General features: G+C 46.9%; 1 protein-coding gene across 1 annotated transcript in view; it reads right to left on the reverse strand.

Moving 5' to 3' along the window:
- Positions 1-3,491: 3,491 nt before the first annotated feature.
- NIBAN1 (niban apoptosis regulator 1) overlaps positions 3,492-13,215 on the reverse strand; it is a 163,568-nt gene continuing 153,844 nt past the window's right edge. The window contains 3 exon segments of the mRNA NM_001243219.1: positions 3,492-6,741; positions 8,731-8,842; positions 13,056-13,163. Of these exon segments, the coding sequence (NP_001230148.1) occupies positions 5,603-6,741; positions 8,731-8,842; positions 13,056-13,163 (1,359 nt within the window). The 3' untranslated portion in view covers positions 3,492-5,602.

Here is a 13,215-nt window from a genome sequence, read left to right on the forward strand (position 1 = left end):
TAAGACAACATATGCACAACCCTTTGTGTGGAGACCAGAGGTGGGGAAACACACCTGCAGACACAAGGTCTGGAGCAGCATCCATAGTGGACTCAAGATTTCTGGAAAGAGTGTGTAGAGACTGGCAGAAAGGGATCTGATAAAAATTTTCTTTAGGATATCTGTAGGCATCTGGATTTTGGATTTTAGCTCATGACAGAGAAGAGATAAAAGAAGCCAGAAACAAAGGGCAAACTGAAGAGGTTCCAACCTGCAATTTCCTGAGTAGAGTCCTTAGTAGCTGCTTCCGCTGCCTGAACCCTTCTTCCTCTCCTTGTTTTCCCAGCTGGACCGAATTCCTTAAAACCAGGGACCATGTCTTCTTTGCTCCTCGCTCATCCTCAAGAGAAGGGCTTGCTAGAAGGGATATGCTATTCATTAATTCTCGGGCATTTGCACATGCTTCACACACTTGGGTGCCATTCAATAGTAAACTTCTTAAGTTTTTTGCCTTGTTGAACTCCTAGAGACCTTGGGAAGATCCAGTGGAGGCTGCTGTCCTGAAAACCAGGCAATGTTCAAAGCCGCTAGCTTGATGTGGGGGGGCAACGATGGCTCTGACACTCCCTCCCAGAGGCATGGGTGGGCACAAAGATATGACCACATCCCATCACTAAAATACAACTCTCTCAATAGACCGAGGGTGGGTAAACTCCCCAGGGTCACAGATTCTTATTATATGCTAAGGGATCACCAGCTATCATCTCCATTCGTGTCTTACATCGGGGATTAAGGATATTGATTCATTTATTCAACGCTTTTTTTTTTTTTTAACTTGCTATATGCAAGGACCTATGTTCTGCGAAGGATACAAAGTTTGAAGTCGGGGACCCTGCCCTAAGGCTTTAGGAGAGGTAGATGGCTGGCTGCAGCAGTGAGAGAGGATGACCAGAAGTGGCCAAGTCATTTGGCTGAGAGTTCAGCAAAGTGTTGGGTGGGGGGTAGGGAGACTGGCCTGATTTGTTCTGACTCTTACAGGAAAAGTGGGAACTGGCCAGCTGGGGAAGGGAGGGAGAGGGGGACAAAGGGGACACCATGGCCAAAGTTGAGAGGTGTTCAAGCAAGAATGGATCCAAGCTTGTGAGAAGAGAAGAGTTTTAGTCAACTCCCCCTGAGACCTCCATCAGTTCCATCCAAGCCACACCAAATAAACATACAATCTAAGAAAAAAAACATGCAAAAGTAGTTTCAAATCCCCCTCACCTCCAATTCCCAGCTGGTTGTCAGCCCTAAGCAGAAGCTCCGGAGCCACTCTGGGAATGTTTCTTGCATCCTGGCAGTTTGGGATGGAGGGAGAGAGGCTTATGCCATATCAAGTGTCCCCATCACTGCCAGGCTTGATTTCTCCACTGCTTCTTCCTCTCTTGCCTGAAGCTGCGGGTGTAGATAAAGTTTAAGCTGAGATTATAAACAAGGCTTATGCCAAGGGAGAAAGCAAATACCCATGCCGGGCTCTCCCTGGCCGTGCCCAACCTGAGAATTCGAGTTTCCTGACATAGCAATCCTGTCCACTGCGCTCACCTCTGTTTCTTCTGCACCCACTAGAGTGCCTGCATGTAATAGATGCCTAAGCATTGTTTTTTGGATAAATGAATTTATGGATGAATGAGCAACCATAGATATGACTGAGTGAATACTGTTTTATCTATTCTTATAGAAAGAATAATTGTTTTGTGCAGTGTTGCCCATTGAAAACAAATTCGTTTGAAGAGCAATTCAATTACATCAAGAGTAATTGCCCATTGCTACATTTCAGTTGTAATTCAACTTCTAGAGAAATTAGCATATGCATTTTAAAAGCACAATTTCACCTGACATTAAGTGACTTCCCCGTGGATTCCTTCCCGATGACAGAAAAGCAGAAGTTCCGTAGCACGGCAACGGTGACTCACCTTTCCATCTCTGAGGACAGTGCGACAGTGCCCCCCAGCTCAAGTATGACGTTTGCTGAAAAGATGAAAACAGCCCCATTCCAAATAAGTATGACATCTGGACACTTCTTCAAGGACAAACATTTTATTGCAATATAGGCACTTGGCAGGGTAAATATGTGGTTACAAAGTGTTTTAGGTTTATTTTCTTTAAATAGTGACAGAGAAATCAATCCACAGTGTAGATTTCTTCATTGACGTTGCAGACTGCCAAAGGCAAATCATAAAACACATTTGTTTATGGTGAAGGAAGAAGGCCCACGTAGCCACCTTTTTTTAACCTCAGAAATTGTATCATTCTTTTAGGCAGGGCTGTCCTTTTCTTCCCCACCCTAGAATCGCTATGCAGCATGTACCACTTGGCAGTTTTCATCAAGAAATAAAGTCACTGGTCTGGGAGAACTGTGGAACTCTTTGCACTTACTGTCTCTGATCTGAGGGTTACAAAACCAGACCAGAGAATCTCTGTAATAAAAAGTAGAGGATGGAGCCTGAAGACCTGCAGTTCTTCACACTCAGCCTCTTTACAAAGCTTTTGGACAAACTGAAATCTTATCCTTGTGGTCTCCAGAATGACTTTTTATTTTTTGAATGAGGGTTTACTCTGCATAATGCAAGGCACTACTGTCTCGCCTCTAAGCTGCAAAGGCAAAAAGGATAAGCTAACTCCGTTTCAAGGAAAATATTCTGTCTTGGTGAAAGGTCAAGAGTAAAATAACTAGTTGAAAGTCATGGGATTTTTGCCAAAAACCGTGTCTTGAGGTTTTCTGCATCGCCAATGGCTCTGCCCAGAGGAGCCATCCCCAGAGCGCCTGCTGAGCCTTCTTGTGTTGCTCATTTCAATCACAATAACCTGGCTCCAAACTGGAAATCAGTGAAGCAACACAGACTCAGACTTGCCTAAGTCTATATACTAAAAGTAAGAAAAATTCATTGTAATGTGAAGCTATTCTACACAACCTGTTCAAATGAATAAGGACATTTTTAATGCAAGTTTTCCTGTTCCATCGTCAAATCGCACAATCATCCGACTTAGTCTAGTGGGCTTGTCTTTTGAGAATTACGCACAGAAAAGTTCTTTGTGTTCTCAGCTATGTCTTTCCACTTAGTGTCTGGCCCCTCTGGCCTAAGGATGGGTAAAGGGAAGGCACTGATGTCCATCCATTCAATGAAGTGACACATCCTCTCGCTGAGGGCTGGAAAAATCTCTCAGCTTTCCACGTGTGCCAGAAACCCTGAGGTTAGCAAAGGGAGGAAGTTGGGAAGCTGGGAAGCTCCGGCGTGGGCTCCGCCTGGGCTGGGACCTCCTTGCCTCCTCGTCACCCCAGAGAGAAGGGCTGTCCTTGGCGAGGCTGGGCATGGCTCCTTTGGCTCCTGGCCTCACTGGGCAGGACATCTGACCATCTGGCCACCTGCCCCTTGGACTTTGGACTTGATTTAAGGGAAGACTCCCCAAGGGCAGAAAGCCAAAGTGAAAACATCTCCATGCCTGACAGCGAGCCCCAAATAGCCCCAGCACAGTGGTGGGGTGGGTGATCAGTTCTCATATTTCCTGAGCAGCCTGACACAGGCAGTTCCTTGTTAGGCACTAGGGAGATTAAAGTGACTTGAGAAGCCAGGGAGCCATCATTCAAGGTTGTGTGTGTTTCTAGCAGGAAGTACACAGGATGACTAAACCCTAGTGTCTGTCCTTGAAGAAAGGAGCCCCTGGAAGAGACAGGAAGTAAACAGAACTGCAATATTCTGTGCCAGATGCCAGGATCTGAGTGAGCGCGGGCACTGCAGTGACCTTCCTTACCTATAACGAGATGTGAGGATCTCAACACGCCCAGGAAAGCTGAAAGGGTTCAGCAAGAGAGCGAACAGATGCTGATTCTTTTTCATCCCCTATGACCTAGAAATCCAAGAAATTCCTCAGGGAGAGGTGGAGAGGGAGATACTTTAATTCCTCGTTAAATGCTTAAACTAGGGGACAAATTCTATTCTTTCTTTCTTACTTTTTTTTTTTTTTTTAAACTGGTTGAAAAATTTTTTTGTTTTCCTTGTTTAGAGTTTTATTGAACTGTGCTAATTTCTGCTGTTTAAAGTTTTATTGAACTGTGCTAATTTCTGCTGTACAATAAAGTGATTCAGTTATAAAAACGGAGAGAAACTTACTTGCCAATGATGATCAAAATAAGCTCTCAGGACAGCAGGTTGGAATCTAATATTGAGAATTTGTGGACAATGCAGTACTGGGACAAAAGTTTTCAGAAAACGATCTGATATTTTTCTGAAGGACCAGAGAACACATCTTTTTCATCTTTTGCAAGTAAGCAAATTCCACCTTTAGCCTTACCAGTTAAAGGCTATGATCCGTTTAGAAGATGTATTTCTGTCTATTTCCAACCAAGCGTAAGTTCTGGGAGAGAGGAACAGGGCCATCTTCTCCGCAGTATCCCAGCATCAGTGACAAAACAAGGCTCCGCCTGCTGAACAACTAAACTCATGGTTTCCGATTTTGGCAACATCCTTGGAATTTTATGGTATATAGCTTGGTTTTTCACTTTCTTTCTTTCTTTCTCCCTTTTCATTCCCTCTCTTCTTCTTTCTTTCTTTTTTACTCATTTTATTCATTTATGCCCTTTATTCCCTCCTGGGAATAAACCAGGACTGTTTCAATGGGAAGAGGTGAAATTGTCATGGTTTGAAAATTGCCATATTTTTTCTTTTAGATTAAATTCTTTGGGCCTTTTAATTTATGCTAGACAAGTACCTTTTCTTTTTTTTTTTCTTTTTTTCTTTTTTTGTTACTGTGCCTAATACAGCGTGTGGCGTAGAATAGCTGTTCAAATAATGTTTGTTTAATTGGCAGGCTTTAGGCTTGATAATTTAGCTAAGCTCTTTCTCTGCACCATCTAAGACTAATTTGGAATGCTTTCAGGCTTAAACATGCCAAGGAAATTTCCTTGGCTCATCGGACTTTGTCTAAAAAGTGATTAATTAATGAGAATTAACAAGATTAATTAATAAGAAATGGATAGCAGAATTAGCAACAGGCCCAGACAGTCCCACGCACCTCAACCGTCCTTTGTTTCACGCAGCCTCCCCCAGGATGCCTCAGGCTCTGTGGGGTGGCCCACAGCAGGGGGGGTCTGGTGTTCATTCCTTCCCCTTCCTCCAGCCTGACTGTGGATGAATGCTGAGTCCTTAAGAGATGGTGAGGTTGGCAGAGTGGGAGGTAAAGCCGGATGTACAGTATACATTTGCATTCTTACAAAAAAAAATTAAAAAGCCTTAAAGTGCATTTGAAGAAAATGTGCAGAATGCTCCTACTGTTTTGTCCACCTTCACTTCACTCCCTGCACGCCCTCAGCTGCCTCCTAGCCCACACACTGCATTACCTTTGTAATTCCTATTAAAATGCTAAAGCAATAATTCATGGTGGAACAGTTCAATTCCACAAAGGTTTGCCTCAGTGCGCACGCCCTGTGTGCATTGCCTCTGGCTTCATTCTACAAATTAAGTATTTATACTTTTTTTTTTTTTCTTTTTCTTTTGGTAACCACGTGTATGCAACCCCTACGTGTACCCTTAGCTATATTCTTTTGTCTGAGTTTGTTCAGAGAAAGGCTTTTGCCAAACTGCCCCTTTCACTCCTCCCAGGGCTGTGCTGGGGGACCCTCTGGCTGTGACTCCAGGGTCTCGGTGGTGTTTGGATCATTCTCAACCACCCACGGACACTGGTGAACATGGGCAGCCTCCCTCTCCCCTGCATCCACGCTGGCAGCATCCAGGGCTGTGCTGCACTCCCCTCCCACCAATTCTTCTCCCACAGACATCTGGCTCTCCCTGGGGCTGAGGGGGTCCGAACTGAACATGCAACCTTCTTGGGGCACAGCCTCAGCCTCGACAGCACACACGGCCCCTTCTCCTCCAAGGGCATCCAGTCCGGAAGCCCCCTCTGTAAGCTCCCCTTTGGGGGGCCCCCCGGCCTCTACTTGCTCCTCTGTGGGGCCTGGGCTGCGGGTGCCCTCGCTGAGCTCCCCGCAGGCTGGCTGAGCCTCTGGAAGGGCCCCCAACTCTGCCTCCCCCGCCTCGGCCTCTGGAGCAGGAGGATGGGTCTCTCTCTCATGCACTTGGTTTTCTGCACAGTTGTCCTGACTGGAGGCAGCTGCTTGATGGGCCCCTGTGCAGACTTGGGTTGTTTCCTCTTCTTTTTCCATTTCCTGGGGAACCAGGGTCTCCTCATTTGTATCTTCTTCAATCTTGAGCTTGCCAGACTCCGCTGGTACTTCAATGGTCACTGTCAACAGGTCTCTGAGTTCCTTCAAGGAGCCTGAGGCAGAGGTGGGCTCGGGCTTTTCCTGGGGGGGTTCTTGGTCCTCAGGAGTCTCCTCACACTCCAGCTCTGATGAGTGTGTGCCCAGGTCTCCTGCTGTGTCCTCTGCAGCCACAAGATTCACAGCAGGGTCATCCATGCTTGAAATGATGAGCTGCCCGTCCCCGCCTGGGGGAGGGCTGGGCACAGGGGAAGGAAGGCTTTCTCCTTTGGCCAAAGAACTGGAGACCCCAGACTCCTTCTTTTCCCCTGACTCCTGGAATACCTCATTACTCACGATCTCACTATCTGGACCGCCTGGCAGAATGGCAGAGGCTCTCCTGGCAGGGCTGGCCTGGTTGGACCCTGCAGGAGTTTTTAGATCAGTTAAGCTGGACACGCTTTCGCTGGGCAGGGCCATGTTGTCTTCAAATAAGTTGTGTTTCTTCAGGACAGCAGCTTCCTTTATCACTGAGAGATACCAGAAAACAAAACACAGCATCAATATGCTGCCCTGGCCAACCTGGATTTTCTGCTTTTATCCAGAAGCCACACTTCCTTCTCAGCTTCTCTGGCCTTCTAAATTTCCCAGTTTCAAGTTCACCTTCCATCCACCGTTTTCCAGGTAGCCTTCCCTGATGACCAGAGCCTACAAGCCTGTTCCAAACCCTGAACCTCTGTAACATTCATTCATTCATTCCTTCCCTCATTCATTTATGCGAACGGCACACATTTACTGGGCATCACCTATGGGACAGGCTCTGAGAGTCCAAAGATGAATAAAATGTGACCACTGCTTTCAAGGAGCGCAAATCCATAATAGCATCATTTGTATCATCCAGAGAGGCTCCCACTGCATTTCATTAGTGGCTGGTCTGTGTGGTTCTGGTTTGTCTACCTTGATGAAACTCCTTTAGGGCAGGACAGGCCTTGACTTTCTCTGCTTTTACTTATAACACAGTCCTGAAAGTGTAGCGGGGCCTTAGTATGGAGCATGCAGAGAGTTCTATCCACCTGCAGTGTCCCAGCTGAGCCCGTGGACACCCAGCTCAGCCCTAGAGGCCTCGAGAGCAGTAACATCGATAGTAACAACCAGCAGCTGACATTTCTGACAATCTACCTCTACCTATGTCTGAGCAGGTTGTCCAGTGTCCAACAGCCTCATACCCAATGGGGTGTAATTCACATCAGAGACAGCACGGATTTGTGTATTTGGCATGGTAATTTTCTAGCAGCCAGCAGCAGTGTGTCCTGCTCGAACCAAATCAGTACCTAGTGACAATTTTTTTTTTCTTTTTATGGCCTCACCTGCAGGCATATGCAAGTTCCCAGGCCAGGAGTTGAATTGGAGCTGCAGCTGCCGGTCTATGCCACAGCCACAGCAATGACAGATCTGAGCTGCATCTGTGACCTACCCCACAATATTGGGTCCTTAAACCACTGAGCCACAGTGGGAACTCTGACAATTTCTTGATAGAGAGCAGTCAGGTGGCTGGAGGAAGGGAGTCTTTTTTTCTAATTTGCCTAAAGGTGCTGAGGTGGCAGTGGCCTTGGCTGAGCTCTTCCCTTTGTGCAGATACTGTGCTGGCCTCTTTGTGTTCCTTATCTCACTGGATAAACTGCTGTGACCTGGTGGCTCATGCTTGGCCAGGCTTCTTTGCAGAGGGATTTTTGTGGGTTCTTGTGGGGACCTGACACCTTTCAGGCCTATAGTTTTAGGGATGGCCCTCTCCAGTGTATTTCTATCAGTTTTCCTGTCTACACTTCTATCCCAAGCAAGACCTGATTGCTCGGGGTGCCAGTGTCCCCACAAGACTCACAGAAGATGGAGTCATTGCCCAGTGTCTCTCCCACTGCGGGGAGGTGAGGAATGTGCTAAGAGAGCAGAGCAGCTGGGAAGCCCTGCTACCAAAACTGCTTCTCTAGGCTGGGCTGAGGGCGGTGGGGGTGGGGGGGTGGGGAGAAGGTTGTGGAGCCTGCGGCTGCAAGGAGCCCTTTCTCCGTTGTTGTGTCTGAAACCGCTCCGCTGAGGTTAGCCTCCTTCTCTCTTCCCATCTCTGTTTTCTGCGTCTCCCCAGCAACCGTATCCATCTCCTCTTTCCCTTTCTGAAACAGGTGGAGGAAGACAGCTGTTCACGAGATACCCTCGGTTTAATCTCTCTAAATCTTAGTTTTCTCATCTGAAAAACGAAGCTTAAAATTCCCATCTCACGGAGCTATTATTTGGGTTGAAAGAGAAATAGCATCTAAGAGGCCAGCGGAGTGTGAGCCAAATCACCGCCCCTCCGCTGAGGTGAGCATCCTTCTCTCTTCCCACCCCTGTTCTCTGCATCTCCCCAGCAACCATGTCCATTTCCTCTTCCCCTTTCTGCTGATAAAACCTAGTTGCCCTTATGGGGTCCCCTTCAGGGGGACCCCCCCATTCAGAGCTTTCTCCAGCATCAGGGAAGCCCTCCTTACCTTTCAGGGTTTCATCAAGGAGGATCTGATGTAAAATCTCCTCGTAGACATTCTCAACGTGGATCATATGGGTGTGATCTGCAAAAATGAACTGCTCGTATTTCTGAAGTTCCTGGAGAGGGAGAGATAAGAAGATAAAGGGGACACATCATGAGATGCCAGTTCGCAGAGATGCTATAGAAAGGACGGCTCCCACCCGCCACCCACCTCCCCACCCACCTCCCCACCCCCCTTAGAGGGGGAAGCATTTGGTCACCCTCGTCCCTTTTCCAAGTACCATGCCCTGGACTGGACACAGGCAAACACATTTTAAGGCCTTCTGAGTGGGTTGGGGCCTTCCTTTTTTTTCTTTTTCTTTTTCTTTTTTTTAATGCTGACAGCACTTTACTAAGGTATAAGTTACACCCAGAAAAATGCACACATTTTAAAAGTACAGCTCAATGATTTAAAATATGTAAATAGACTCATGCGACCATAACCCAGATCGAGACAGAGAGTGTTTCCACCACCCCCATACCCTGTATATACTGTGGCCAGTCTACACCACAGCTGCCCCCTCCCCCACCCCACGCAAGAGATAAGTACTGATCCGGTACCTATAGCAACAGATTAGTTTTTCTTGTTCTTTAACTTTAGGTAAATGGAATTATGTATTTTGTGTTTGTTTTTGAGATTCATTCGTGTTGCTGCATGTATGAGTAGCTCATTCCTTCTTATTGATAAATGGCATTTATTATACTCCTCTGAATGGATATTGACTGTTATTAGCAGAACTGCTATGAATATTCTTATGGATGGGAAGTTCCCATTGTGGCTCAGTAGTTAACGAATCCGACTAGCAACCATGAGGTTGCAGGTTCGATCCCTGGCCTTGCTCAGTGGGTTAAGGATCTGGCATTGCCATGAGCTGTGGTGTAGGTCACAGGCGTGGCTCAGATCCCATGTGGCTGTGGCTGTGGCATAGGCTAGCAGCTACAGCTCTGATTAGACCCCTAGCCTGGGAACCTCCATATACTGTGGGTGCAGCGCTAGAAAGCAAAAAGACAAAAAAACAAAAAACCAAAAAACTCATGGATGATTTTTGTGAATTTAGGACTTGTCTTGAGTGTATACCTAGAAGGGAGATTGCTGGGTCCTAGAAGAGATGTATGTTTAACTCTATTAGAACAGGACCCCTTTTCAGATGTGGAGACTCTCTAGTCAGGGACTCTTCAGAAACATTTTCCTCTGATGAACGCACTGATTCCCTCAAAGGCAATCCACGTATCCTGCAAAATCCTGTAATACTTCCTGCTTCCCACGTCTCCCCATGGCTTGCCCGTCACCGGTATGAGGACGAGGCAGATACTGAAACAAATCAAACCATATTCCAGCAATTCACTCAGTCCTCTCTGGCCCTAGGGTGCTGGAGGGGGCTCCTGACACCTGTTCTCAGAGAGCCAGGGACTTGGCTGTGGGATTTGATGCCTTTGTCTGGAAGGGGAGGATCGGTAGCCCAGGACCAGATCACAGCAAAACAGGGTCCCTTTATACCCAAGCTTGGGAAAGCCCCAGGATTGAGGAGACATGAGCTTCCATGACCCCTAAAGGGTCTTGGAGACAAGACTGAGATACAGACAGGTGCCAGCTGGACACTGCCCTGGACTGGCTGTGGGACCCTGGGCAAGCCAGGCCACCGCTCTGTGCCTCTGTCTTCCTCTGCAACACGAAGGGCATGGGCTCACGTCTGAACACCCTTTTTCTTTCACTCCCCACGCGGTCTTCCCTTCCTCCATCCCCTGCCTCTGCCTGTCATCCATCCCTCGGGACTGGGGGAAAACATGACCCTGGGAAGTCCTTTTTGACCCCACAGGCAGAGTTGGGCGCCTTCCTCTGAGCTTGGCCATCACGCGTCCCCATAAGGCCCCTGCTATGCTCATTGCAAAGCACACCGTGTGCCAGTCTCCTGCCTCCAGGCTGTGAACTCCAGGTTGGCAGGGACACTGGCCTGGCACAGTGCCTTGATCATATTTTATACATGTTTGCTGAACAAATAGAGTGGATCTTTAAAATTTCAACCAGCTAAGTAATTCTGCGGAAAGGAATCATTTCTAGGGGTACTTATCCTGTTGTGACATGTACACCTTTACAAAACAGGTCTTCTATAGTGAATTGATCAAACTGTGACATATATATAATTCTCTGGACCCATTAAGTTAGAATCCCTGAGCGTGGTCTGGGATAATCAAATTAAAAAAAAAAAATCTCCCTAGGCAATGTTTTTTCTTTCTTTCTTTTTTGTTTCTTTTCTTTTGGTCTTTTTAGGGACGCACCCATAGCATATGGAGGTTCTCAGGCTAGGGTTCAAATCAGAGCTGTAGTCACTGGCCTACACCGCAGCCCCAGCAATGCCAGATCTGAGCCAAGACTGCCACCTGCAACCTAAATCACAGCTCACGCCAATGCTGGATCTTTAACCCACTGAGAAAGGCCAGGGGTTGAAACTTCATCCTCAGGGTTACTAGGCAGATTCATTTCCACTGAACCACAATGGAAACTCCCCCCACCCCAGGCAATTCTGCTTCTTGGTTGACTGTTGCAGATCTCGGAAGCTGTGACTTAAAGAACTAAGGGAAACACACTTCCGTAAAATAAAGAATCCTTCTCTGACTAGCACATGCTCTCCTAGTTTATCATAAATCCAGATGTTCTAAAGTTTCTTGACAGTGATGCAATATCCTTCATTACTAAAAACACTGGGCCTCAGTTTCTTTTGAAACCAAATATTCTTGATTAAAAATGATAAGAGCCTCTTACAGTTTAGGTACCACCCTGCAAATGCCTGGAAAGAGGGGAGCAGATGGGAAAGGGGACTTTTCTGGGAGGTGATGGTCCCAAGGGAGCTGAAAAAGAAAAACAGAACATCTGCTTGCAGACAGGTCCGAGGTGGCCTTAGCTATCCTTTGGACAACTGGACTCTTCCACCTGCATCTGGCAAAAGCGTCAACCACACGGACGGAGCCTTTACCACCCTGACTTGACACCTCCTTTTCTATGAAAGAAATATACCTTCAGAAATAAGTGCCAGGTACTAGATATGCCCATGATGTTCTGAAGAAAAACAGCATTTACAGAATATAAAAATGACCCAAGAAATTCCCGTAGTAAAATTGACTCACACCAAGGAGTTTAATGCTCCAATGACTGGAGACTCTCTAAGCTGCCAAAAGCCCTTTCTACATTCTAAAAAGCTCTTTATCTTTTGTGCCAAGAGGGAGTGGGCCTTGCAAATGCCCAGCTCACAGATCACGCAGCAGTCGTAACAGTAGCAGTGAAGAGCATTTACTAAGCGCAGACCATGTTATCAGTGAGTATGAGCTGGGTTCAGCTTCTGATGGTTCTGCACCTTGGGGCCATGACTTAACCCCTTAGGTTTCCTCGTTGGGGCCCTGAGGATGTGCAGAGAACCTCCTCACAGGGTTGTCAGGAGCATCACCGAGACAATCCACATGAAGTGCCTCGCACATGGTAGGCACTCCTCACGTGTTAACTGATATCATCCTTGTCCTCGCAGTCTTAAGAAGGATACTGCAACGTGTCATTACCTCTCTTTTTCTAGAAGATGAAATCTAGGCCAAGAGAGAGGAACAGTGACTTTCCCAGGGCCCCAGAGCTGATACGTGGAGGACCTGGGACTTGAACTCAGGTCTTGATCCAGCCTCCATAGTGGGCTCACCCATTCCCCTGCTCTGCAGACGAAGGCACACCTTCCCAATCATGGCGGTCACTGATGGCCTAGTGATCACAGCAGCTTTAAGAGCTCTCGGTTGCACTGATTTCAGTAAGCAAAGGTTGTTGAATTTAACAGAACAAATATCCTTCTGGCAATCATGTTACTTATTTCCCTGGATGCAAGTTTCAGAAGATGTGTTGGGCCTGTGAGTCACGCCATAGTGAGGGCACTTGGTATCCTCAGGCATTCCAGGGCAACCCTTAACTTGGCTTAACCTCAGATCATTATTACCCTTTGAGATTTTGCCTCATCCAAGGGTCTGCACATCCAGCCAGCTGCTTGTTTTTGTAAATAAAGTTTTATTTGAATACAGACTGGCCATCTGTTTATGTATCATCTATGGCTGCTTCTGTGCTGTAACAGCAGCACTGAGTGGCTGCAACAGAAATAATATGGCCCCCGATCTCCAAAATATTTACTGACTCTTTACAGAAAAAGTTTGTTGACTCCTCCCTGGTCGTCTACTGTTTGTAAGCACATCATGACCCCCCGCTAAATTAGCTTGAACTCCATAGGCAACAAGAGCAGACTCCGGAGTAAGCCATCTCCTTACTGGTTTACACATGGACGCCAGCGCCTTCTGCATGGTGGGAAGTGTGATTTGAACCAGCGCCTCTTGAAATATCCTCTTCCGGATGGTGCTGCTGTCATAATCATATTGCTGTTAATACAGAGATAGAACATATGCTAAATAACAACATTACAATCTGCTA

The sequence above is a fragment of the Sus scrofa genome, chromosome 9, assembly GCF_054392235.1.
Source record: "Sus scrofa isolate SSC_HxYL_T2T_F1_AM1 chromosome 9, Sscrofa_HxYL_maternal_Yorkshire_Landrace_v2.0, whole genome shotgun sequence".
Classification (NCBI taxonomy): Eukaryota; Metazoa; Chordata; class Mammalia; order Artiodactyla; family Suidae; genus Sus; species Sus scrofa.